Source organism: Cydia splendana, chromosome 12 (genome assembly GCF_910591565.1).
Source record: "Cydia splendana chromosome 12, ilCydSple1.2, whole genome shotgun sequence".
Lineage (NCBI taxonomy): Eukaryota > Metazoa > Arthropoda > Insecta > Lepidoptera > Tortricidae > Cydia > Cydia splendana.
Genome location: NC_085971.1, coordinates 11,059,831 through 11,086,346, shown reverse-complemented (window position 1 = coordinate 11,086,346; position 26,516 = coordinate 11,059,831). Strand labels below are relative to the sequence as shown.

Here is a 26,516-nt window from a genome sequence, read left to right as displayed (position 1 = left end):
TGGTATAATTATTGTATAAATACAATTAATGAATTATGTATGTACAACAAAAATGTGATATATGATATTGGTATTGGTATATAGATTTTTTTTGACGTGCAATAAATTTCGTTTAATTTGAGTAGGTTTATGGAAAATGTTTTATTTATTTATGTTTGAAATTGACACTGCCTACCTAGCTTTTAAGACAGTTTAATTTAATTTCTACGTGAGTAATAAAACAGTCGATAATTATACTACATTTTTTTAATAAATATTTTTACCTTTCCTACCTTCATTAGAATTACCTAATTAAATAATCAGCCATCTAGATATGCCAGTCAATTCGGGCAATCTAGACTCCTTGATTGTCATGATTATTTATTCTTATCAATAGTTATTGAGATCGTCATCGCTATGCATGCTAGAACTTCGAGCTACGCGTCGATCACTGACTTCTTTCGTCCTAGCAATCCCAAAGGGCTGCGGTCTAGAGACCTGAGCACAACTAGGTTGAATTTGCTGAAACAGGAGATACAAACGGATGCACATCTCATTCCCCTCAGTAAGTATTCGTTGAGTTTATTTGTTCTTGTATTCGTATATTGTATTCTACGCCGCGCCCTAGGAAGCTTAGCGAAAACTGCGCTACGCGTACGAGTGCATCTATCAGTGAGCTGCGAAATCATGCATAGAGAAATTATGAATGAATTCATTGATAAATACGCCATGCACTTTTACGGTTGATTGTACACTAAATGAAAGAGATTAACCATTCAAGAAGTCATATTCACAGCCGGACACAATTGCCTACTTTGCGAATTCAATTGGGCAGATGAGTCACAATGTGCGTAAGAAACACACACACGTTACTGTATCGATATTATACTGACAAGTAATTAAGGTGCAATAGGCAATTCTAACACAATGACAACAATTACAGAGGAATTTTACAATCGATTCACGACCGACCCTGTAAATGGACTGACCAGTGCAAAGGCAGCCGAGTTGTTGAAATTCTACGGGCACAACGCACTGACGCCCGCGACGCAATATGGGTGGCCTAAAGTACTTCTAAAATCCATGTGTACAGGTAAATAAATGCCTATGCCTACAGATTGTGACTTGCGACATAGGTACCTAAACTTAATACCGGAGCCGAGGAACAGATCGCTTTTTTCAGCTACTTATGCTAACAGCTTAAGGCATTTGTTTTTGCGAAAACGCGCTTCTAACCCAGTAGACAAAACTGCTCTGCCAAGTTATATATATCGGAAGTTCTCTAGCCGCACTAACGGTTTTTGACTAGTGGTAGACTAGTCATCTTTAAATGCTGTTAAAATAGTAGGTAGTGAACGTAGGCTAACCACTGGAAGCATCCTAATCCATTGACCGGACATTCCCTTATAATAGGATTCTCCGTATTGATTTGGCTTGGCGCTCTACTGTGTTTGGGCGCGTACCTCCTCGAAGCGTCATCTAAACCGAACCCGAGCCGCGACAACTTGTATTTGGGATGCGTCCTCATAGCTGTTGACGTCATTTGCGGACTTTTCAGCTTCTTTCAGAACTACAAAAGTTCGAAGGTAAGTGGCCTTTTGTGATATTCTTTCTCAGATTTTGTGATGGTATAGGAATACTTATTCCTGTGACCGTATGAGAAAGCACCGGAGCCCCCTGGTTTAAGTAAGTATTGGCGCAAAGTATCGTCTTAAGTTTTTGATTTAAATCGCAAAGCCTTCCAACGCGCTCGGCACAAGGCAATTCTAAAAGTCTCTACCTTAATGTATGCAGGACCTGGTGTAAGCGATCCCACCATAATCTCGACTGTTTCCCAGATAATGAAAACTTTCAATAATATGATTCCCACATACGCCCAGTGCACCAGAGATGGCGTGCTGAACGTAGACACCAATGTCAGGGACCTAGTGAGAGGGGACCTGGTCCGTGTGCAAGCTGGGAACATAGTGCCGGCTGACATTCGGGTTATAGACAGTAAAGGTTTCAAAGTGAGTTAAATACATTTAATTTAATATATTTTGGCATATGCTACACAAAAGACTAGGTATTGCCTAATAAGTTCCTAATGAAAGCTGTGGAGAAACATTTCTGGCAGATATTTGGATTACAGCCGGCAAAATGACGACCGGTCTAGCCTAGTGGGTTGTGACCCTGCCTATGAAGCCGATGGTCCCGGGTTCGAATCCCGGTAAGGGCATTTATTTGTGTGATGAACACAGATATTTGTTCTTGAGTCATGGCTGTTTTCTATGTATATAAGTATGTATTTATCTATATACGTATGTGTATCGTCGTCTAGCACCCATAGTACAAGCTTTGCTTAGTTTGGGGCTAGGTCGATTTGTGTAAGATTGTCCCCAAATATTTATTTTATTTAAAATAAGTTGAACAGGTATATTTCATATAAATATACATACCTACGCTCAGTCAGCGTGAATACCTATCACGTCACTTCAGCATATCATAACTGAAATATAGGGGTCATCCATTAATTACATCACACGTTTAGGGGGAGGGAGGGGGTCAAGAAAATGTGACATGTTGTGACAAGGGGGAGGGGGGAGTCATACACTTTGTGACGTCAATTTAACTTCATCAGTAACCGAAAATGTATTTAAATTATTTTATACGTTAATTATCATTTAAATAACAAGTTTTTGAAACGATAATCGTTTTTATTCGTTTAATTTTATTTCTTAATCAGTTTTGGGTTATATAATTACTAATATTTCCTTTGTCAAAAATATTTTGATAAAATATTAAATAAATATTTGCCGATTTCGTTGAAGAAATGTGACGTCACACCAGGGGGGAGGGGTATGCCAAATGTGACCAAGTGTGACAAGGAGGGGGGGAGGGGTCAAAAAACCTAGAAATTCGTGTGACGTAATTAATGGATGACCCAAGTTGTCTAAAAAGGGTTAACTTTCCTTTGGGTATTCTGCTTTTTAGTTACACCGGTAACGATCCCTGATTTCAGGTTGATAACTCATCGCTAACCGGCGAGTCCGTGGCAGTATGTCGCAGTAACTCGGAAGGCACTGCCAACATACTAGAGTCCCCTAATGTCGCCTTCTTTTCTACGCAATGTGTCGAAGGTTGGGCTACAGGTATAACATAAAAATATTGTTATACACCTTCCCCGTTTCCGTCATCAAACTTCCAGGCGTAGGTAGCGTCGTGTACCTCTTACATCCATAATTATTTGCACCATTATAAGCTAGTAAAAAAATAGCGACTCCGGACCGGATTTTGGTTTTCATTTAAATCTTATTTATAGGTATCGTCATGTGTACTGGCGATCTAACGGCCTTAGGTCGCGTAGCTGGCCTAGCCACAAGAATCCAGCCAAAACCGTCCCCCCTATCCCAGGAGATATCCCGATTCATGCGCTACATGTGTATCTGGGCGCTGTGCCTGGGTGCATTCGTGGCGAGTGCGTCGCTGGCGCTGGATTATCCGTTCATGCAGACCATCATATTCGTTATTGGAATCATTGTTGCCAATATACCTGAAGGTAAGAAATTAACTTGACGCTAAAGCTGGCTCTATGTAAGTTTATTTGTTGATTTTTTTAGACCGACCGCCGACCTGTATGAATTGTTTTACAAAACATAAATTACTACTTAATTGTAACTGATGTAGGAAAATGGGATTAGAGATTAGTAGCCTTTATTTTTTATGTTTCCGTGGCTATGATTCGAATTATTTAGTGATGTTAGTATTCATTAAATCTTAAACAATTTGTGATTTCGTCAAAATTTAAATATTTGTTTCCATCTACCCTAATAGCATTTTCTTGTAGGGATTTTGTTGGGCCTTTGTTTACGTATTAGTTGGGCAACCGTTATATTTGGCCGTACGATTTGCTGGAGGGCCCTCTACAAAGGCCCTCCCGAAGATTCCCAACAGAGGGCCATAAGAGTAATTTTTTCGTTGGGCCTATTTAAATAAATCATACAATTATTCAACGGTGGTGGTTTTGGTTGGGCCGTGGTTGGGCCTATACACATTTGTTTGATGGTTGGTTAAGACGAAACGGGAGCTGAGCTAAAAGTCAATTTTGAGATTTCAAGCTGAATATACCCGTCGCTCTGACGGGGCGTGAGAGACTGTATTTGTGTGTGTAATGCACGCACACAGATGCGTACGCTTGCACCCGCGCGCGCCTCATTGCCGACAATTTGCAATGTTATTTTTCGTGCGTTACTGCCACGAGGCGTTCACTTATTACTTACTGTGTTGCGATTGAATTTTTTGACCCGGCTTACGTTTACGGAACTCGATAATCTTTCTACTACTGTGACTTGGCTTTGTTTACTTGACTTTGCTGATCAGCTTATTGTTTTGGACTCCGTGAGTTGTGGTTACCTATTGGACCGCACGCAATTCATCTACCTTTATTCAAGTAATTAAGCGTAATTAGCCGAAACCTTTATAAGAGTGTAATTCATAAGAAGTACATAAGATATAATTTATGTACTGGTTTGCTGTTAGCTTTTAATTGTATCACTTTACATATATGTTACTCAAATAACTAACACGGTTACACTGTTGTAAGAACATTATTTTTCAGGTAGGCCTTATTATACCTACTATAGGCCTTATTACCTCCTAGTACCTTAGTAGTACTAGTACTACTACGGAAATTGATTCAAAGACTCAAGACTGACTTAAGTGGCAGTAGGGTGTAGGGGTTTTTCTAGGCTTAATGAGTTCGCTGAAGCTTATTTTTTATACTTAGCGCACAGAACCACTAGTTTAACAGTATCAGCTCTAACCACATGTCACCATTTTGTCCTTTACGTAACAAACTCAGGGGCCCAGAATATCCGATGTACCTATCAAATCAAGGTTCTGTACCAAATAAGGCCCGGTTATTATAGTTCGTTATTTTTTAGCATTAGAAAGAAGGTAAACAATCATGACGTGTCTTTTTATTAATAATTATTGAAAAACGCTTTCAAAAATTAGTTTATATTACTTATGAAAGCAAAAGAATATAAAAAAGTATATGATTAATACATACATACATACATACATACAATCACGCCTATTTCCCGGAGGGGTAGGCAGAGACCACGGATTTCCACTTGCTACGATCCTGACATACCACTTTCGCTTCCTTCACATTCATAACATTCCTCATACACGCTCGTCGGTTTAGGGTGCTCTTGCTCATTAATATGATTAATATGATTTATAATTCTAACATATTTGCTATGACTTATTTTTCAATGGTAATTTTTAATAAGACATGTCAAAATCTGTTACCTTAATGCAAAAACTAGGGTTCCGTACATAAGTCCGACTCACGCTTGACTGCACATTTCTAATAGGTTTTCCTGTCATCTATAGGTAAAGAACTATTTTGTGTATTTTTCAATATTTTAGACCCAGTAGTTTCGGAGATAAAAGGGGGTGAATGGTCATTTTTTGGCTGTTTTCTTAAATAACTTCGAACCTATGTATTTTAAAATTATAAAAAAAACATTTCCATCTTTAGGTCACTAATTTACATATGTGTACCAAATTTCAACTTAATTGGTCCAGTAGTTTCCGAGAAAATAGGCTGTGACAGACGGACAGACAGACAGACGCACGAGTGATCCTATAAGGGTTCCGTTTTTTCCTTTTGAGGTACGGAACCCTAAAAACGAACTTTAAGCGTGCTAACTTTCAAAATTTCATTTTTTATAAGATAGTATAAGTAGATGGGCAAAAATTTTGCGTCCATGTCCACCAGTGAGTAAGTGATTGAGATACCTAAACATTTAACTTTATAATGTAAAATGATATAATTTACTAACCTACTCGTTTAATTTCAGGTAGGTTGAATAAGGAACCAAGTAACCATGGGGAGGAGCAGTATTTACTAACATTTTCTTTTTGGGTCTTCAGAGTGTATCGTTTCCTTTTTTTTGCACATATTACACTTAAATATATATTCTCTGTGTAAACCCTTACGTCTTTCAATGACAAAGGCAAGATCAGCAAATGTACAATTTGTATGATCGTGCCTGATATTTGAGATCACAGAAAATAAATAGTTTAAATCCACTATTCTGCGACCTTCTAAAATTTTGTTTTATCATGATTCATGATCAAAAAGCTCGGATTCAATAGTCATATCAAACGTCGATTATGCAGTTGATGATGAGCTTGCATTTTCTACCATTGGTGCTGCAAATGCATCAACCGGTGGCGATAAACTTTGCCCTCTTGTAAAACAAATTACTATTGTGATTGTGTCCAGCAAAAGGCCAAAATTCGGTTTACTTTCCTGTTTAAAATATTACTAATTTATTCATATTTCAGATTAGGTACATAGGTAACTGTCTGAATGTTACAATGCCAGCTTGCAAATTCTATCACATTTGTTTGTTTGGTAGTCATGGTAACATTCACTTACATTGATATCCTTATTAAGATCTGTATCTTATTATCCAGACCTTAAAATATTGCCACCGTTGCCCTTTAAAAAAATACTGTTTAAATAATTGGCTACTCAAACAATGCTTCTATAGTATAAATAATGACTACACAAAAATGGGTAGTATTGTATATAATGCACGAAATAAGGCCCGATTCTTAAGCGGGTTTAAATTTTGAGGCCATGTCCGCTAATACTATAGACAAAATATCAAGTTTAATAAACACAAAAAAAAAACATTGATGGGCCTTATTTTATAATTTAGGCCTTACTTTGTAATTTAAAGTAGAGTTAGGCCAAGAAAAATCTATAGCGATTTTGATAGAACACGCAGTGCAAGTATTATTTCAAACGTCGCTTCTATGAAATTATGACATATAAATAACACTTGCACTGCGTGTGCTATCAAAATTGCTGTAGACTTTTCTTGGTCTGACTCTAAAATATTCTTTATTACACCACAAACATAAAAACAAATTTAAAAAAAACCGGCGAAGTGCAAGTCGGACTCGCACACGAAGGGTTCCGTACCATTATTTATAAAAACGGTCACCCATCCAAGTACTGACCCCGCCCGACGTTGCTTAACTTCGGTCAAAAATCACGTTTGTAGTATGGGAGGCCCCACTAAAATTTTTATTTTATCCTGTTTTTAGTATTTGTTGTTATAGCGGCAACAGAAATAAATCATCTGTGAAAATTTCAACTGTCTAGCTATCACGGTTCGTGAGATACAGCCTGGTGACAGACGGACGGACGGACAGCGGAATCTTAGTAATAGGGTCCCGTGTTTTACCCTTTGGGTACGGAACCCTAAAACCGATTTACAATGTAGATAAAGGTAGCAACAGGCGGTCTTATCGCTGTTAGTTCTTATTCTTCGTTTGTTTAGCATTAGAGTGAAGGTGACGTGTCTTTTTTAAGCATGCAATCGTATAATTATTTAGCTTTTTTTGTAATAGTTATGTACTTAGTGGTTAATATTAGTATTTACTATTTTTTTTTCAATAATGCTTAAAAACGAAGTATAGACATGACAACCAAATATTAACGCCATTGTAGGGCAGGATATACAGAACATGAATCATTAGTACTGTCACGCTCCGTGATTGTTGAGCCATTTAGGGTTCTAGCTAAATTGGACATTCCATAGAGCATGAGTAAGTATGGAACAACCAATTCAGCTAGGACCCTAAATTGCTCGACAATTACGAAGCGTGCCTGTAGGTACCTAAAAATTTTGTTAACCCATTTTAACCATGCAATAAAATATTTTTGATTTTGATTTCTAATTTGAAATATTAGAATCAAAAAGTTCATAATAGATTGTATATCATAACTACAAAAATGTATTCCCTACTCTCAACCCAAAACCCCTTGTATCTTAGGATCTAGATATTTTCACACAAGACGGTTTATCGATAACTTCTTACATCACTAGATTATCGACATTAAATGTCGACTATTGCCCATCACTTTTCTGGCTGTGTACGTATTTAGAAACTTGACTCCGCCCCTAAAATTAGTGCGATAGGGACAACTGCAGCTGAGGCGAAAAATCCTGCGTAAAAATGACAAAAATCGAGGTTTCGTAGTCCTCTTTTTCCTCCCCCAAAACTTAACCAATCGTAACCAAATTTGGAAATCTAAATGATTATGAAATTATCTGTGTCGGACCGTTTTGCTTTTTTGGCTAATTGATATCAGTTTTGAATACCACGCCTCTCATTGCGGCATAGTCTATTAGGCCATTTTGGCCGTTTTTGAAGGGCTCTAGCGCCTTAAAAAACAAAAATATCAAAAAAAGCAAAACGGTCCGACACAGATATTGACAATATTAATCTGTGTTGAAAAAATCATTGCTCTAGCTTCAAAAACCACGGAGGAAAACGAGGACTACGTTTGTATGGAGGAATGACCACTCCTGTTGGCTCTTAATTGTTACATTTGGCCGTACGATTTGCTGGAGGGCCCTCGACAAAGGCCCTCCCGAAGATTCCCAACAGAGGGCCATTAGAGTAATTTTTTCGTTGGGCCTATTTAAATAAATCATACAATTATTCAACGGTGGTGGTTTTGGTTGGGCCGTGGTTGGGCCTATACACATTTGTTTGATGGTTGGTTAATTGTTACATTTGGCCGTATGGCTTGCTGTAGGGCCAACTGCAAAAAAATAATAAAGGGCAATTTTTTCGTTGTGCTTCTGTTTGCAAATTCAACAATTACCCAACGGCAAGTCAGGTAGGTCGGTAGGTAGTCGTGCACCAGGTTGAAGGCCCAACACAGCTTGTCCCACAAAGGGCCAACATTGTAACTTTAACGTTGGGCCTTGTGTAGGATTCTTACAATACTACCGTAGGTAAATAGTTGTGTAATTTATAGTGTGCCTACAGTCTAATTATGTAATGGGCTTTTGTTTACGAGTCCTACAGTTACCCTACGTTAAGTAAGTGGTTGTGTAATACGACGTTGGGCCTTTGCTGATAAATATTACAATTACACTACGGTAGGCATTGGTTGTATCCACATGAAGGCCCTAGGCTAGGCAGCAGTTGTTGTTAATCTTCTCTGTATCGTTCCAATTTTAGTATATGTACTGCCGAAGCAAGTACACTTACTATACACTCTAATTTGTATATATACTAACCGCACTTCGAAACTTCGTAAGCGAGATTTATGTTTTTTGAGATTTAAATTGAGAAAATGTTGGTAAAATACAATTTTTTAAATTTATGTATAAATTTTATAGTTATAGCTATTAGATTTATGAGTTACTTTAAAAAAATATTATGATTATATCCGGAATAATCGAGAAAATAACTATAACTTCGATGTTTGGAGACAGTAACGCCATCTAGTGACGCCACAAGCAAACTCAACTGGTATTGTTGGGCATCAGTACCACAGCCAATGTTGGTAAATGCGATATTTGTGCTCACTGGGCCAACGAATGTTATCGTTGTTTAGCCACCGGTACCAAAATACACAAAGGCCCATTGTTAGGCGTCAGTGCCACAGCCAATGTTGGTAAATACGATATTTGCCATCATTGGGCCATCGGATGATATCTTTGACTAGCCAGCGTTACCAAAATACACAAAGGCCCATTGTTGGGCATCCGTGCCACAGCCAATGTTGGTAAATGCGGTATTCGTCACCATTGGGCCAACGAATTGTTTATTGTTTATTGTTTATTATTCAAAAAAATTGTAATTACAGCGTTCGCCAATACATTACAATCTTAAATACTAACCAACATTACTTAACCTAATTTTTAAATTCACTACACTATACTACTTAATTAATACAGCGATTCAAATATTCGTTTACATTCTTTTACAAGCTGTGACCACTTGGATGCGAACACATCAATGTGTGGTGCCATATTGTATCGTTGTTTAGCGAACGGTAGCAAAATACACAAAGGCCCATTGTTAGGCCTCAATGCTACAGCCAATGTTGGTAAATGCGATATTTGTCGTCATTGGGCCATCGTATGATATCGTTGATTAACCAACGTTACCAAAATAAACAAAGGCCCATTGTTGGGCATCAGTACCACAGTCAATGTTGGTAAATGCGATATTTGTCATCATTGGGCCATCGGATGATATCGTTGATTAGCCAACGTTACCAAAATACACAAAGGCCCATTGTTGGGCATCAATGCTACAGTCAATGTTGGTAAATGCAATATTTGTCGTCATTGGGCCATCGGATGATATCGTCGATTAGCCAACGTTACCAAAATAAACAAAGGCCCATTGTTGGGTATCAGTGCCACAGCCAATGTTGGTAAATGCGATATTAGTCATCATTGGGCCATCGGATGATATCCTTGACTAGCCAACGTTACCAAAATACACAAAGGCCCATTGTTGGGCATCCGTGCCACAGCCAATGTTGGTAAATGCGATATATGTCATCATTGGGCCAACGAATATTATCGTTGTTTAGCCAACGGTACCAAAATACACAAAGGCCCATTGTTGGGCATCACTGCCACTGCCAATGTTGGTAAATGCGATATATGTCATCATTGGGCCAACGAATATTATCGTTGTTTAGCCAACGGTACCAAAATACACAAAGGCCCATTGTTGGGCATCTGTGACAAAATTAATGTTGGCTACGGAACGAACCTCATCCCAACGTTTTCCCTACCGTTGGCATCGTGGGCCCCAACGAAAATGCTACTAGGGTAAGTACCTATAGTAAAAAATGTAATATTCTAAAAAAAATTGGTACAAACAGCAACACTCTTAACTGTCCAACGGTGGACCTTATGCCTTTTGTAAGGTTTACCGATGGACAGTTAACTGTGTGGGCGATGGTACCGCAGGTGAGTTCACTTAGTGTCTCCCATCAGGATTGCAACCAACAGTGACAGCATCTCTAACGCTAACCGCCCAACGCATGGTCAAGAAGAACTGCCTGATAAAGAACCTAGACGCCATTGAAGCTTTAGGAGCTTGCACTACCATATGTTCAGACAAAACTGGTACCCTTACTGAGAATAAAATGTGCGTGTACGATGTGTGGACGTGGAACAAAACCCTGACAGTATCGCAAACTTCATTTGAAGGTAGAATTGCACCATTAACACATTCACTGCCAGCGACCCGCTAGGCGGGTTCTCTGTTCGTAGGCGCTTTTCGCTACATATACGGGTTTTCCCATGTTATCGGCTACGCTCGTAACGCGTAGCTCGCGCTGGCACTGGACATGTGTGCTACGAGTGCTACGCCGTAGTCGTAGCCCGTAGCATTTCCCACTAGGTATACTGAGAGGCTGATTCTGCTGTCACAATTTGATAAGGTTTTCATTTTATTTTGATATTACCTTGACCGTGAGCACCAATTATCTTTAGCGGCTCACGCTGATTGGTGCCGACGAATTGCAATATCTAAAAAAATCCCTTTTTATTGTTTTTCGTAAATAACTCGTAATAAAACGGTGGCCCGTAGCAAAAAATTGTCTTATACGTAAATAATCTGTACTTATAAAATTTCCTACAAATCATTCAACTTGTCTAACACTTTTCGTATTAAATTAATAGTAGTAGGTAGGTATCTAGGTATACATTTGTTCACCTTCCGCTTCTATTTCCAGATGCTATGCGCAACAATCAAGGTAAATAACACGTACCTAAATAAATTATCAGTTCCAATTTCCAATCCAATGGCATTCGCTATATCTTGTGTAATACGATACAGGTAGGTATATAATAATTATAGTTACTATTTAGCACCTCCATAAACAATTAATGCTGAAGTCTGCTGTGCTCATGGGTTCCCTACCTTGTTTAATCCGCGACGCCCTTGCAAGATTAAAATTTAATCTCGGGGCCCTATACTATAGGCTATTCGAAATAGATAGGTGAATACTATATAGACATGGTGAAGAGGACTGCCGAACGGCGGGCGCCGCGGCGCACAGGTTGGGATCCCCTGTTGTACTCGTAGTTTGTTGTTCGTGGCATTTTTAGACAAATATGGTGAGCCCTATTCAATTGATGTTCGTACATCTACCTACCTAATACGTATACTTGTTAGCTTTGATTTCGAAATTGATTTGTGTGTAGTTTTTCCGTATTTCTTTCATATTTCCTTTATTTTTCCAATCGTCGTTAGCTTACGCTGCTCTACTCAGATGTGGAGCCCTATGCAGCAGGGCCACATTCAAAGCCGACGGCACCATCCACGGAGACGCTTCCGAGTCCGCCATCTTGGATTTTGTTAATAAACACGGTGACCCAGTGTCTTTGAGGAACCAGCATCCTAAAGTAGCGGAGATACCTTTTAACTCTACGTATAAATACCAAGTAAGTAATTAAAATCTTCTTTACATTCTTTCTTTAGGTAGTTGCGTCCAGAACGTGCAATTACCTACTACATAATGCGCGCAAGCTGTTAGGGATTGTCCCGCATTGTTTGCTAGGGGTGCCTACACTATACACTAATCCCGGCACATTCGCGAGGTCTGGACTTTCTATGACATGTTTTACGGAACCTTTCTTTTAGATTTCTGCATACTATCTGTATAATAAATGAATACCTACATTCATGGCATAGCCTATAGCCCAATCGTAGACAAAATATATTTAGGTACGTACGTATCATATCAGATAGGTACAACTTCAAATCAATATTATTATTTTGTGGCAGGTAAGTGTGCACTTGGATAAAAATACTTCGCGATACTTAGTTCTAATGAAAGGAGCTCCAGAGATTATTATAGCTCGGTGTGACACAATAGCCATGGATAAAGATACAAAGACTTTCACCCGTGAAATGAAGGATAGAGCAGACTCTGCTGGAGTCGAAATGGCCAAAACTGGTAAAACATTTGAGTACCTACTTACCTATCGAAACCTTAACTTACAAAGATATTGGATGCACAAGAAAAAAAGCAAAGCAATGCAATAGGTACTTTTGCTCGCGAGAGGATAGCTACGATCTGACCTGCTAGCATGAGTTGCGTTCTCGCGCGCAACTGCATTCATTTTGCGGAACTTCAAGTATGGATTCACGCGTGCTAGACAGTCTGGGGACCTGTTAGTTATGTTTGTACCTAAAATATTTTTTCGGAGAGCTTATAGCATTTCTTTCTTGCTATATCTGATACCTACTAATACTTTCAACCAGCTACTCCTATAGAATAGCTGGACTGAAGTAAAATAATTACAATTTTGTTTCAGGTAAAAGGATTCTTGCGTTAGCTGACCTAGTTTTGGATGCTAGTAATTATCCACTGAATTATAAATTCGATGCCGAAGATGCTAATTTTCCAGTGGACAAATTACGTTTTGTAGGAATCTTGGGACTAATGGATCCACCAAGAAGAGAGGTAAATTAACTTTTCATCACACTTGCCCAGTAAGCGTGCTATTTCACACAAGTGAAGCGGGAGCTAAAGTCCATTTACCATCAAAATAAAGTCCATTTTTATTTTGTCCACGAGAGTTACAGCTTTTTTTATTATGTCACTCCTTTGACAACCTCATACGACCCAACTAGGTAGGTTCTAAGTAAAATACTTGTTAAGTAAAAGTTTCTACCTAGGTTTCTAGGTATACCTACAATGAGTTTTGCTTTCAAAATACTAACGTTTTTAATTTAATAATTTTGTTTATGTTTAAAAGTATTTCGTTTGATTAATTGAATATCCGTTTCTTTGCAAGTGTGATGAAAAACATTGTGTGTAACTCCGGGGGTAAAAATATTGCCAATTCGAGTCTTTAATTCACTCCAGCTTGCGGCTGTCGTGAATCCATAGACATAGTTTGCAAAATTTTACTTACCCCCCTCGTTGCACAATGTACTATTACACTTCTAGTTACATCTACACTGACCTACCTATCCCTTTTTACTACCTATTCATTATCAAAGTTATGAGAGGGAGAATTAGACTGCTAAATGTTATATATATTACTCGAAGCCTTTTTTGTTAGGTATTTATTATCAAAAATAAAGTTTAAGGTTTTTTTTATAGCATGGACTACTTACCAGCCACTCGAAACATTAAGTGACTGCCTTCATAATTTTAAACTCAGCTCTCATGCTCTTTGACATGGTGTTTAATCATGATAAGGTGCTGTCAGCCATTCAGCGCGTCCGCGCAGCAGGCGTACGCGTAATGATGGTGACCGGCGACCACCCTGAAACGGCGCGCGCCGTAGCGGGCGAAGTCGGCATCGCCACGACCGCGTGCCATGTGATCACGGGCGCAGAGCTGCGCAACATGAATCCCGACCTGCTCGACTGGACCATCGACAAGTACTATGAAATTGGTACCCACCTATCTAACTGATATACCTACGTTCGTGTCTGGATCATCGACAAATACTGTGACATAGTTGACTTACCGTTCGTAAACCTTATTGTAAATACAGTGAAACTTGGTTAAGTGGGACCTGGATAAGTGGGAAACCTCTATAGCTGGGACTCATGGTGCGGTCCCGGCACTTTGGCATTGAATTACCTCTGTTAGTGAGATAGAACAGACCTCTATAACTGAGATTAGTAGTTTCGATTTTATAGTCAAATTTACCTCTATTACTGAGACAGAGAGGGTATTTTACCTCTTTTACTGAGACTATATTTGAAAGCTTACATTTGCTTCATTGTTTTTTTAGAATGTTATAGGAATTGACCTCTGTCTCTGAGATAACGTCAATCTATGACCTCTCTAACTTGGACTTAGGGATTGCAAACCGGATTGATTTTCAATCCGGCCGGATCCGGCCGGACCGGATCCGGGTAGGTATAAGGATATTAAAGTTAATTAAATGTCATATTTTGCAAGTTTTATGCGTTATATGTGAAACAAATGTTACAAATGTATTCATAAAACAAATATTTGAAGTTAATAAGAAATAACTTTTAAACAATAAAATAAAACTAAGTATTAATAAAAACCGGGCAAGTGCGAGTCGGACTCGCGCACGAAGGGTTCCGTACCATAATGCAAAAAAAAAAGAAAAAAAAAAGCAAAAAAAAAAACGGTCACCCATCCAAATACTGACCACTCCCGACGTTGCTTAACTTTGGTCAAAAATCACGTTTGTTGTATGGGAGCCCCATTCAAATCTTTATTTTATTCTGTTTTTAGTATTTGTTGTTATAGCGGCAACAGAAATACATCATCTGTGAAAACTTCAACTGTCTAGCTATCACGGTTCGTGAGATACAGCCTGGTGACAGACGGACGGACGGACGGACGGACGGACGGACGGACGGACAGCGAAGTCTTAGTAATAGGGTCCCGTTTTACCCTTTGGGTACGGAACCCTAAAAAGTATCAAAATGTCAGTCTCAATTTAAAAATAAAATTTGAAATTAAAGTCATTTATTAATTTTATTATATTTAATTATTCACATTCTGCTCAAATTTACGTTTACAATATAATTATAAATTTGATTAGATTTCAAAGCCTGTTAATGGGATAATTATGGGATGCGAATTGGAACTCCTTGAAAGGACAAGTTTTCGTAACTGTTCTTTGATGTAATTATTTGTTACGCTGACATCCATTCTACATAGTAACAAGATATTTTACTTTTAACCAAAATTATATGAAATGCGCTCCAATATTATCTTGCTTTCATTTTTATCCGTGAAAATAGTTTTATAGCCTGAATCACAAATAAATAAATAATTCATGGATAAATATTTGGGGACATTCTTATACTGATCGACCTACTCGTAGCCCCAAACCAAGCAAAGCTTGTACTATGGGTACTAGCTAGCTAGGTAGTACGAGGGGGAATCAAAAAGAAATTAGAAACGCTATGATATCATGGAATTACAGGTATCCTGTTATTTTTTACTTTTAGGCAACCTCTTTATTAGTTTATATGCATATTCAGTATTAAAAAATCTGCACTGAGAGAAAAATCACTACCAGGAATTAATAAACAGTTCTGTACTGGGGGAAAAAATGAAGTTTTAGTAGTAATCATGGAAGTTTCACTATTTCTGTAAAATTTATTTATTTCTACAAACAGCTCAGTAATACTAAATCTAATTTCAGCAAACAGACTTTAGTAAATGGAGCATTAAACAAAGTTCAGTATTTGTTACAATCCATTTTTATTACTACTAAAATTCTCCGATTTTTACTAGTAAAGTTTGTGATTTTTGGAAAAAAGCATCTGTGATTTCAAGTTATGATTTTAGTAAATGTCTCACTTACATAGTTTTGTAATATCTAAAAAACGAGTTCGCGGGAATAACATTACCCCATTTAAAATAACAATTCAGTTGTTACTATAGCGACATTACAAAGTTTACTGGTATTTAGTAGATAGACTTGTTGTGTTTATGTTCATTGTTGTACCAATCACTAAACGAGTTTTGTAATACCAACACAGCTACTTGCTAGGTTCATTTGGTTAGAGTTAGTATTGTGTCGGATGTCGGGCGGGCGTGTCTCGTGTCTTCTTTGTTTAAAACATACTTAAGTTAAATAATAAATTTAGGATATATTGTGGGCCATGGACATATTAACCCGCGACCTACTGTGTAGTTGGGGTCTACAGGAATATATTGTTCTGCAACTTCGAGCTAGCTGTTGTTATTCTAGTGATAATGACATCAAAGGTAAATCTAAACTGTTTGCAATTCCAACCTCCCTAGCACAGGTGCGCCGCGAGAGCCTGTTGCGCGCGTAATAACTACTAGTCTCTTTCTGACTGTATGAATAAGAAAGGAATGGGTAGAATATCTCGACAGGCTTTTATAGTGCCTCTTTAGTACAGAGATATACTACCAAATGCTTTTTTATTCATACAGACAGAAATAGAGACGGGTAGCTACCACGCGCGCGACATGCTCTCGCGGCGCCCGTTTGCTAGGGGCGGAGGAATTGCAAACAGTTTAGTTTTTGCCTGTGACGTCATTATCTCTAGAATAACAACAGCTAGCTTGGAATCGCAGTACAGTTTAGTAAAACCTATGACGTCATCGTCTCCGATATTGCTAAAGCACGCTTAGAATTACAAAACGGTTAGTTTTCACCCATGACGTCATCACCTCCGATATTGCTAAAGCACCTCTCGGAATAACAAAACCAAATTTCTGAAATTACTCTAGCATACTTCAAATTACAAATATAGAAGTTGTATTTCCTACTAAATGGAAATTGCAAAAGTCAATTTGTTCCTATTAGTTGACTCTCCTTGTCCCCGGATTAAGTTTTATTTTTGTAATTCTAAGTGTGTTTTTGTTAGTTTTTTTTCTCAGTGTGGCATCTTCATCCATAAAAAAAAAGAATCTCAATTTTAGGTACTAATTTTCCTTTTTTTTTTGTTTATCGCTAGTACAGCCAATTTATAGATTTTTAAGAATCAAAGAATGTGAAGTAATTGCCAAAGACATACTCTTGATTACGCAATACGCAACTCTTTAATTCAAGCACAAGATTCTGCGCAGCATTCTTGGGAAACTGCATGGTCTGAGGCCCAAAATCATCTTAAAATTAGGTATTTTATTTAATTGCGTTTTTCTTAAAAAGATTCTTCTGAGTTTTATTGAACAATGTTTGATAGGCCTTATTTTGTATTTTTATATTTATTTTTGTGGTATGTTTCCATTATTTTTTCTGAATTGAACAAATACATGTGTGAAGACCTAAAATTACTACCTTTAATATTGAAAGGACATCCTAGCCTGAAAATTAAAATTTACAAGCATATTATTAAATACTAATTCATTCTTAAAAACCCAAGTTTTAATTTAAGTACCAATTTTTATGACTTCTTCACCAAACATTTTGAGAAAATCGTTCCTGAATGATCACAAAAACTTGCCTGAATTTACTGATATTAAGACATCACCTACCCTACTGCCATTGTTTATCGATAACATAAAAAGTAATTAATATATTTATGTCTTTACTTATGCAATTTATTACCAAAAAGTGATGTATCATGACCAATAATCAAAACGTATCATTATGTGTTTAGCTGATATCAATTCTAAAGACTTTTTGATGTACCCTCGTACCTACTACTAGGCGACGATATATATACGTACCTATAGTATATTGATAAATACATGCTTATATACATAGAAAACACCCATGACTCAGGAAAAAATATCTGTGTTCATCACACAAATAAATGCCCTTACCGGGATTCAATCAAACCCAGGACCATCGGCTTCATATGTAGGGTCACTGAATGGTCACTATATACCCACTAGGCCAGACCGGTCGTTACAAATGTCTTCCATGACATCTCCATCCTTTCATTTAGTATTTAAGTAATCGTCGTATCGTGCCGATTCGTGCCACCAACATGAAAGAAGAGGAAATCCTCTTCTGTTCTCTATCATCGTCATATTAAATATCTTCTTATTTTACTAAATCTTGACTTTTTCATTCGTTCTTTATTCTGTTTAACTTCTTTCTTCCATCCGACGCCTTTATCTCACCTAAAACGCACAGTGGATGCTGTGTGCGGAATTTTTTTCTATTTTCCCGGACCCGGTGATTTTAACCGGATCCGGTAGCTCCTAAAAAGTGCCGGATCCGGCCGGATTACCGGATCCGCCGGAGCGGATTGTAATCCCTTTGGACTTTATTGAAGATCTTGGACTTTGGTCTAACCAAAAATTCCGCATTCGGTTAATTGTGTCTAAACAACTTCAAGTTTTATTTACCTATAGTTAGTTTGAGTAAGGAAATAGTAGATTGTACAACAAGGGCATAAAGTGACCCATTTTTACCCGAGGCAATTTTTTATAATAAATACATACAAAATAGTAGACGAGGGTAAAAATGAACATTTATGCCCTTATTGTACACTCTGCTTTTCACTTCGATTGCGAGGAAATTATATTTTTCCACGGCAATTTACACCACGAAATTGTCGTAAAGCGAAAGAACATAATACATAACCAATTCCCGCCAACTAACTTTTTTTTTTAACATGTGATCAGAGTTTTAGACGCTTGGTTTTCTGCCAAGTCAAACATTTCGGAGCATTTTTGAACGATAATCGACTCCTATTTTATGTGATTTACTAAATTTAATGACAGAAAATACGGATTTCTAATAAATTGTAACAAAAATAAAATAATATAACAAGTTTTGTCATCTACACAATTTTATTGCTCAGTAAAATTGTGCAATATGTTTTAACTGTTTGGCTGTTGAGACCGATTACCTTAGTCTTAGAAGAAAATTTTACTTTTATGCTCTAGAGCATAAAATGCGATTTTATGTCGTCTACGCACGACATAAAGGTGCACTTTTTGAGCATGAGAAGTGAAAAATTAATTTTCGTTTATTAAAGTTCTAAGATGCAATGAACTCCGTTTTACACTTAATTTAACAAAATCCATCCTTTGTAGAAGTAGAATATTTCAAAGTGAATTCGAATTAAAATTTTAACAGACTTAAAAAAACTATTTAAGGACAAGGATTATTTTACCTATCTTTATTTATTGTTGATGATTACAACTCATACATAATGTTGACAAAATACCTTATTTACCACCTCTATAACTGAAATAATCTCTTTTCTCACCTCTATTAATGGAACACTATAAATGATGCACAAATTTATTTATACCTGGCTAACTGAGACCCTGTGTACCACCCGGACCCTGGGAATACCTCTTTAAGTGAGACAAATTTGCTCGTCCCTTGAGATTTGAGATCCCACTTATCCAGGTTTCACTGTACTTAAAGTCAACCAAATGGTCAGCTAAGCGTGTTACTGTTAGTAGACTTGTTGTCTGTATTAATTTACCGATTCAGCATTTTTTATCGTATCATCTAAGTTAGAGTTTTACATGTAAATTCCCCTTGAAAACGTCTTTAGAAACTGTAGGTACAGTCGCCATCAGATATATCGGAGCGGCCAAGGTGCTCACAAATATCGGAACACGCCTCTATTATCAGGGCGTTAGAGCGCGTGTTCAGATATTGTGAACACCTTGGCCGCTCCGATATATCTGATGGCGACTGTACCTTTATGCTAATGTCTGGTAACTTTACAGTTTTTGCACGGACCTCACCCACTCAAAAGCTACAGATAGTGGAAGCATGTCAACGGCGAGGCAACATAGTGGCGGTGACGGGCGATGGCGTCAACGACGCGCCCGCGCTGCGTCGTGCCGACATCGGCATCTCCATGGGCATCACAGGCTCACAGGTTCTAACAGTACTTGAAATAAATCCACTCAAAGCTGCAGATAATGAAAGCATTTCAATGGCCGACATCAACATCTCCGTCGCATCATCCAGCCCAACAGGCTCACAAGTAGGGCAGGTTCTTAGTCTTACACGACACGAGTCTATCAGAACTTGTAATAAATTCACCATACTCTCTTGTGTCCATCCCTGTCAATTGGCAGACTCAAGTTCAATTTGAACAGACTCGGCAGGTTATGGGCCCAGTTTACCACTTACGACACACACAGGTGCTAAAAAACTGGTAATTATTTACATTAGAAGCAATATCCTGCACTCACTTTCAAACCATTTACCTACCTACCTAATATAGGTACCTACTATGTTTCCACTACTTTTCAGGTATCGAAACAAACCGCTGATATAATTTTGATGGACGACAATTTCGCGACCATCGTCACAGGAATAGAGGAGGGACGGAAGATATTCGATAACTTAAAAAAGTCCATTTGTTACATACTCATATCGAATGTGCCGGAAATCTTCCCTGTGCTGGTGTTTATCTTGTTTTCAATACCACTGCCACTGGGTAAGTTTAAACGAACACAAGCTTCAACTAACGAACTTACAAGCTCCAAAAATACGTTGACAAATAATTTTTAGGAATATTTTTCTTTGTTCCACGTCTTACAAAATCATTTAACATTAAAACCTACTCACAGAATTTCCCATTTCACAGTTGTAAGACTTGTAAGTAATGTAATAAAAATGGTCGCACCAATTCTTGGGGTTTGATTTTTAAAAGCGGTCCCTTAGCGAGTCGTGGCAACAAGCCGTAAAAACGATTCCATTTTCCAAAAGAATAAAAGTTAAATACATAAAAATGTGTACGAATAGTACCTGATGCCCCTCTGGTAGTGTTATTACCATCCCGTTAGCGTGGGTGTTTAAGCAATCGAGCCAACCAGCGTAGCATGACCGAGCGATGTACTACCCGAGCGTAATTGGAATGCGAGCCTATGCTGGTTAGTTCGAGCTAGAGATGGGTAACTACCCGGGTAAATACCCGAGAGCGGGTATTTACCCGGTAAATACCCGATATTTACCTACCCGCGGGTAAATACGCGGGTATTTTCGTTTTTCTTCTAAATTTAAATTGTTAAATGGTATGTGAGTATAAATAAGATTAATTTAAGTACTTTTTTATAATGTTACATAAAATGTATGTTCAAACTAAGTATGAAAAGGTTGCTATGAGATGAAGTTCGATTTTAACATATCAGTACAATTATGAAAATCGTGTAAAATCATTCCCTGGCTTCCGGAAATGTTTTAAAACGCTTTTAATATACATTAAAAAGATGAAAATAAAGACTACTTATAAATGATAATAAAAAAAAATTGTGCCGTATCACAACTTGGGAAGCTCATAAGTCAAATACAGTTAGTTTTAGGACAAAAATGTATATAACCTTTTTTGTAGAAAATTATGTCTACTTTAGTTTGTACATACAACACTTTTCGATATTAATGACAGATTCCAAGAAATATGAAAAATTTCACTTCTACCCCCCTCCCCCCAACCACACCCCCCGCCGACCGCAGTTGGAATGTGTATTATCAACGTATAAGTACGATAATTTACTCGAATCTAAAAAAATACTCTTATGACGGCCTTTTTTTAATATTTATCAAAATTGTACTAAAAATTCCTTAGTTACAACTGCAAGTTTCACTAAACCATTTCATTTTAAATAACACACAATAATTACAACCATTAACTCGGTTTATATCTCCACTTTAACACAAATCGACATGTGCAACAAGAAATGAATCTACCCGTCCATTTGGGTAGATACGGGTAAATACCGGGTAGATGGGTATTTACCGGGTATTTACCTGGGTGGGTAAATTGGGTAAATACCCGCGACCCATCTCTAGTTCGAGCAGTCAGCTCATCCGAAGCGCGCCCTAAGCGGTTTTAATAACAACCATGCCCTGTACTTATTTAGCCTGACTACAAATTATGAATACCTAGACATATTTCAGCTCTGCGTCGTGCTATAATAGAACGAAATGAAGTAGCTGTAAATAATAAAACGAAATCAGTTCTGTCGGTTTTTGACTGATTTGTGTGTTCGTTTGTATAAATATGTAATTCAATTTACAGTTAATAATAATAAGATAATTTTAATCCGGCTAATAAGTTAATTTCTACTTAACTAGAATGAGACTCTTCTATTTTAGTTTTTACACTTATACCGGTAAAACTGTTTTAATATTTTTGATCACTTTTAAAGCAGTTTATTTATTACAGCACTCTACATTTATACTATACTATTTATACTGTTTTTATTAGTATTGAATTCTAACAATATTTTGGTGGTAACTACTGGGGAAAAAAATTCCCACCTTTTACCAGTGGTAACTACTGGGAATAAAAATTCCCAGTAGTTACCACCAAGCCAAGTTGGTGGTAACTAGTGGGATTTTTTTTTCCCAGTAGTTACCAGTGGTAAAAGGTGGGAAAAAAATTCCCAGTAGTTACCACTGGTAAGAACTTGGTGGTAACTAGTGGGAATAACCCGCGGATCCGTTTCAGTGTTACCGAACCGTAACGCAAACATCATGCCAAAAGTAGGTGACACATTTCAGGAGTAATGACAATCCTATGCGTGGACCTCGGCACGGACATGTGGCCAGCCGTATCCCTCGCGCACGAACGCGCGGAGTCAGACGTGATGGCGCGGCCGCCGCGCCGCGGCCAGCAGCTGGTGTCCGGGCGCATGCTGCGGCTCGCCTACGGACATCTCGGGCTGGTTGAGGTGGCCGCCGGCATGTTCGCATACTTCGTGGTCATGGCTGAACATGGCTTCTTTCCTGATGTTTTATTTGGTAAATTTGGATAGGTATCGTATCCCCATGAGGTATCAGGTACCTACTTAAAAGGTTAATATTTCAAACTTTTAAAGACGCCTGCAATTGTGCACCTCGGGCTGGTCGAGGTGGCCGCCAGCATGTTAGCCTACTTGGTCTTGTCAAAAAACAATACGAGTAGGTACAAGTACCTACCTATCATCTTATTTACATACCTGCCTATACCTATCGCGTCTAATGATGGTCCCAAACTGGGTCCTTCAGGTCTCTTTTAGTTGGGCTTAATTAAAAATAATAATTTAAGAAATATTTTTTACCGTATTTGTATTAGGTACGTAAATGTTACATTCCTAAATATTTCTGGTAGTGTGTATAAAGCACCAGTAAATAACGATCAATATTAAATAATTGTAAAAACTCAACTTTGGGAACAAATCAAATTATTTTATTATGTAAATGTTTTGATTTCTGTTTCGAATCCGGCCTTCACCACTGGAGAGCTGCGTCACTTTTTCTTTAATATATGACATCTATTTCAGTTTATAATTGTAAAAACGCTTTGGCTTTACAGGCATACGAAGCGACTGGGACAACGAAGCCGTGAGCGACCTCCGAGACTCAGTGGGGCAGGAGTGGACGTACGAGGCGCGCATGACCGTGCAGCGCGCCAGCCAGGCCGCGTACTTTGTGGCCGTTGTCATCACGCAGATGATGAATGGAGTCATCTGCAAGACGAGATACAATTCCATTGCTCACGTTGGTAAGACATTTGGCAACCTGTTCACTACCACATCATGAGGCCTTTAATATCTTGACAGATGATTTATGCGGCGTCTGTATGCGGGGACATCTCTCGTGGCTGTAACTATAAGCCAATGAGGAACCGGTATTTGCGACCGCATTTGTGGCAGCTCAAGTTGGGAGCCATTTCGGCAGCAATTTCTGGTCGATTGTGCCTTTTTGCGCGTTTTCGGGAAAGGTCTTGGAACCATGCGATGTCTTTAATTTCGCGACCTTTCGATGGTAACCCGCCATCCATCGCGATATATAGGGACACATAGGACGAGGTAACCTATCAATATTAGCACGAGAAGTTAAACAACAACTTTGCCCCCTTGTAAAACCAATAACTATTACCTATTTATTACACAGCCCCCAGGGTTATGACACTTATGACATTTAAATGCAAACTACTTGACTACAAACTACGAGGTAATTTAGGTACTTAAACATACCTAAAACTATTAACACTAGGTGTATCTACGTATACATGTATAAGGAAATATGTAGCTATTAGGTACACTTGACCATCAGATTACATATTTTATAGTTCTAGATAACCTTAGTAAAGAATTATCACGTACCTACTTAGCTCGTACGCAGTTAAGTTTAGTGTTCACACACATGACAAGACACGTGACTGATCTGATGTTTACAATACATTCTTACGGATGCATTTCCTATAGATTAGTAAATCCCTATGACGACCACATAATCACAATTTTCCGGCCTCCTATAGTCTGATAGATTATTTAAAAAAAAACATTTGATTGAATTCGGTTCCGCAATTAGGGCGTGAATGAGTACTTAATTAGTACCTACGCTCGCTATAAGGGGTAACAGGGGTTATAAGTCGCGGTACTTAATATAGGTATAACCGATAGGTACAATTGTTTGTTTCAGGCATGAAAAACAAGGTGCTGAATATGGGGCTCGTGGTAGAGCTGCTTGTTGCCTGCCTGGTTTGCTACTGCCCGGGCGTCAACGACTTTTTCAAGGCATACCCTTTACGTCTGCGATGGTGAGGATTTGCACTAAGTACTTTGCAATTTTTCATAGACCGTGCGCATCGAAGGGTCTTGTGGCCTAAATCAAAAACTTAAAAGTTCACATTGACACTAGCTTCACGTCTATGAGATTCAGTCTTCACACTAGCACCTCTGCGCGTTGGACAATCAGCCACCAGAGGGCTCCAGTTCTGCTCTCCTTTTCTCCGACACTTAGAAGAAATTTTTGAGACTTTTACTTTAATACATTTTGTGTCAAAAAGAAGACTTCTAACCACCGGGCAACTATGGGCCACTTCCACCATCCCTTCACTTTAATACATTTTGTGTCAAAAATAATACTCGACTTCTAACCAGCGGGCAACTAAGGACCACTTCCACCATCCCACTAATCCGGGGTTAACCCGTTAACCCAGTGTCAAATTGTACTGGTAACCGTGGTAACTCCAGGTTTAACCGGGTAATCCCGGGATAGTGGGATACTGCAAGTGGCGCTAAGTAAAATAAATAGCGTAAATGAATAATTTCATAAACAAAGGAATACCTAAGTATTTTAGTAAGACTCGTAATGTGATACAAAACATTGAAGCCACAAATTTAGCAGCTAAAGGAGATACCGCTGTACAAAATCAATCATTAGAATTTAATAGGTAATCGTTTGACAACTGCTACCCTCTGTTCAAATTACAGGTGGTTTCTGGCCCTCCCCTTTGCATTGTTTATGTTTGTGTTCGACGAATTCAGAAGATACTGTATAAGAAGAGAGTTACTTGGTGGATGGTTCAATATGCTCACGTACTACTAAACAGCTAAGAAAAAATGTAAAGTTAATTAAATTAGTATAAATAGGCAGGTTTTATAGAAAATTAAAACGAAATATTCAAGACATGAGCCATTTTTATTTGCCACGCTTTTTGATCCCACAGTGATACTCCTTTTACCTATAGTCATAAGTATCTAAACTAATTAAATGAGCAACAATAAACACATCACTCAGGTCACAAATAGAACTAAGTCAACCTATACAATGATAATAACGCTACTTTACCGATAAATTATGATCAACTGCGTACGTCACAAAGAACGGTGTACACCGGATGCGTAGATAAGAGTACACGTGCACCACTTGCCTGGAATGCCTGGCATCATCCTAGAGTTAGACCAAGCTAAGTTAGCAGCGATTTTGATAGCCCAGATTGTGCAAGTGTTATTTTTGCGCATTCTGTGCTATAAAATCACTGCCAATTTAGCTTGGTCTAACTCTAGCATCAGATGTAGGTACACATGTCAAAACTCATACTTTAGTTACCAAAACGATCAAATATGTTTACGTTGCCGGTGACATCTTTTTTGTTCGCATTTTGGTCATATTGTATAGATTTTGTTGTAGACTGTACCAGTTAAAGTAAGGCACAAATGAGATGAAAAGATACCTCCATCATTCAAATACACACCATCATCCCTTAACGTTAAGTGGCAGAATATATTTAGTATCAGAAAATAGTACATTAATAAATAGGTACATTTAAGAAGTTTCGAAATTGGGTAAATAAATTCACATATTAAAATTCAATAGAACTCTAATAAATATTACACACAATAGATTGATTTAATATTTACACTACCTACAAATATTTCTAGTTAAGAATGATCCTCTCGGTTAAACTTTGTGGAGGAACTAATCTGACTTATAATCACCTAATTGTTTTGATATGAATAATGTAGGTACTTAACTATAAACATACTGAGCTCTACGACATTATTACACAATTTTGTC

General features: G+C 38.0%; 1 protein-coding gene across 4 annotated transcripts; it reads left to right on the top strand.

Moving 5' to 3' along the window:
• The first annotated feature begins 287 nt into the window (after nucleotides 1-287).
• Nucleotides 288-25,625, top strand: LOC134795507 (sodium/potassium-transporting ATPase subunit alpha-like). Of its 4 annotated transcripts, none has more exons than XM_063767366.1 (18): nucleotides 357-544; nucleotides 923-1,072; nucleotides 1,393-1,565; nucleotides 1,818-1,988; nucleotides 2,981-3,098; nucleotides 3,281-3,517; nucleotides 10,803-11,018; nucleotides 11,546-11,566; nucleotides 12,067-12,257; nucleotides 12,601-12,772; nucleotides 13,134-13,282; nucleotides 14,027-14,225; nucleotides 19,943-20,097; nucleotides 20,478-20,664; nucleotides 22,731-22,970; nucleotides 23,524-23,712; nucleotides 24,636-24,753; nucleotides 25,430-25,625. In XM_063767366.1, exons 1-18 carry the CDS (start codon nucleotides 397-399, stop codon nucleotides 25,542-25,544), a joined length of 2,949 nt encoding a protein of 982 aa, XP_063623436.1. In that variant the 5' UTR covers nucleotides 357-396; the 3' UTR covers nucleotides 25,545-25,625. The 4 variants fall into 4 exon arrangements, with proteins under 4 accessions (XP_063623437.1, XP_063623438.1, XP_063623436.1 ...); XM_063767365.1 differs by having other exon boundaries at nucleotides 359-544; nucleotides 2,981-3,110; XM_063767367.1 differs by lacking the exon at nucleotides 25,430-25,625 and having other exon boundaries at nucleotides 288-544; nucleotides 2,981-3,110; nucleotides 23,524-23,708; nucleotides 24,636-24,756.
• The last annotated feature ends 891 nt before the right edge of the window (nucleotides 25,626-26,516 follow it).

Excerpts from the sequence above, each read along its gene's own strand:
- LOC134795507 (XM_063767365.1), top strand. The coding sequence starts at position 397 with ATGCATGCTAGAACTTCGAGCTACGCGTCGATCACTGACTTCTTTCGT. Across the intron at positions 13,283-14,026 it reads TGGATCCACCAAGAAGAGAG|GTGCTGTCAGCCATTCAGCG; the intron begins GTAAATTAACTT and ends AATCATGATAAG. Across the intron at positions 22,971-23,523 it reads CTTTCCTGATGTTTTATTTG|GCATACGAAGCGACTGGGAC; the intron begins GTAAATTTGGAT and ends TTGGCTTTACAG.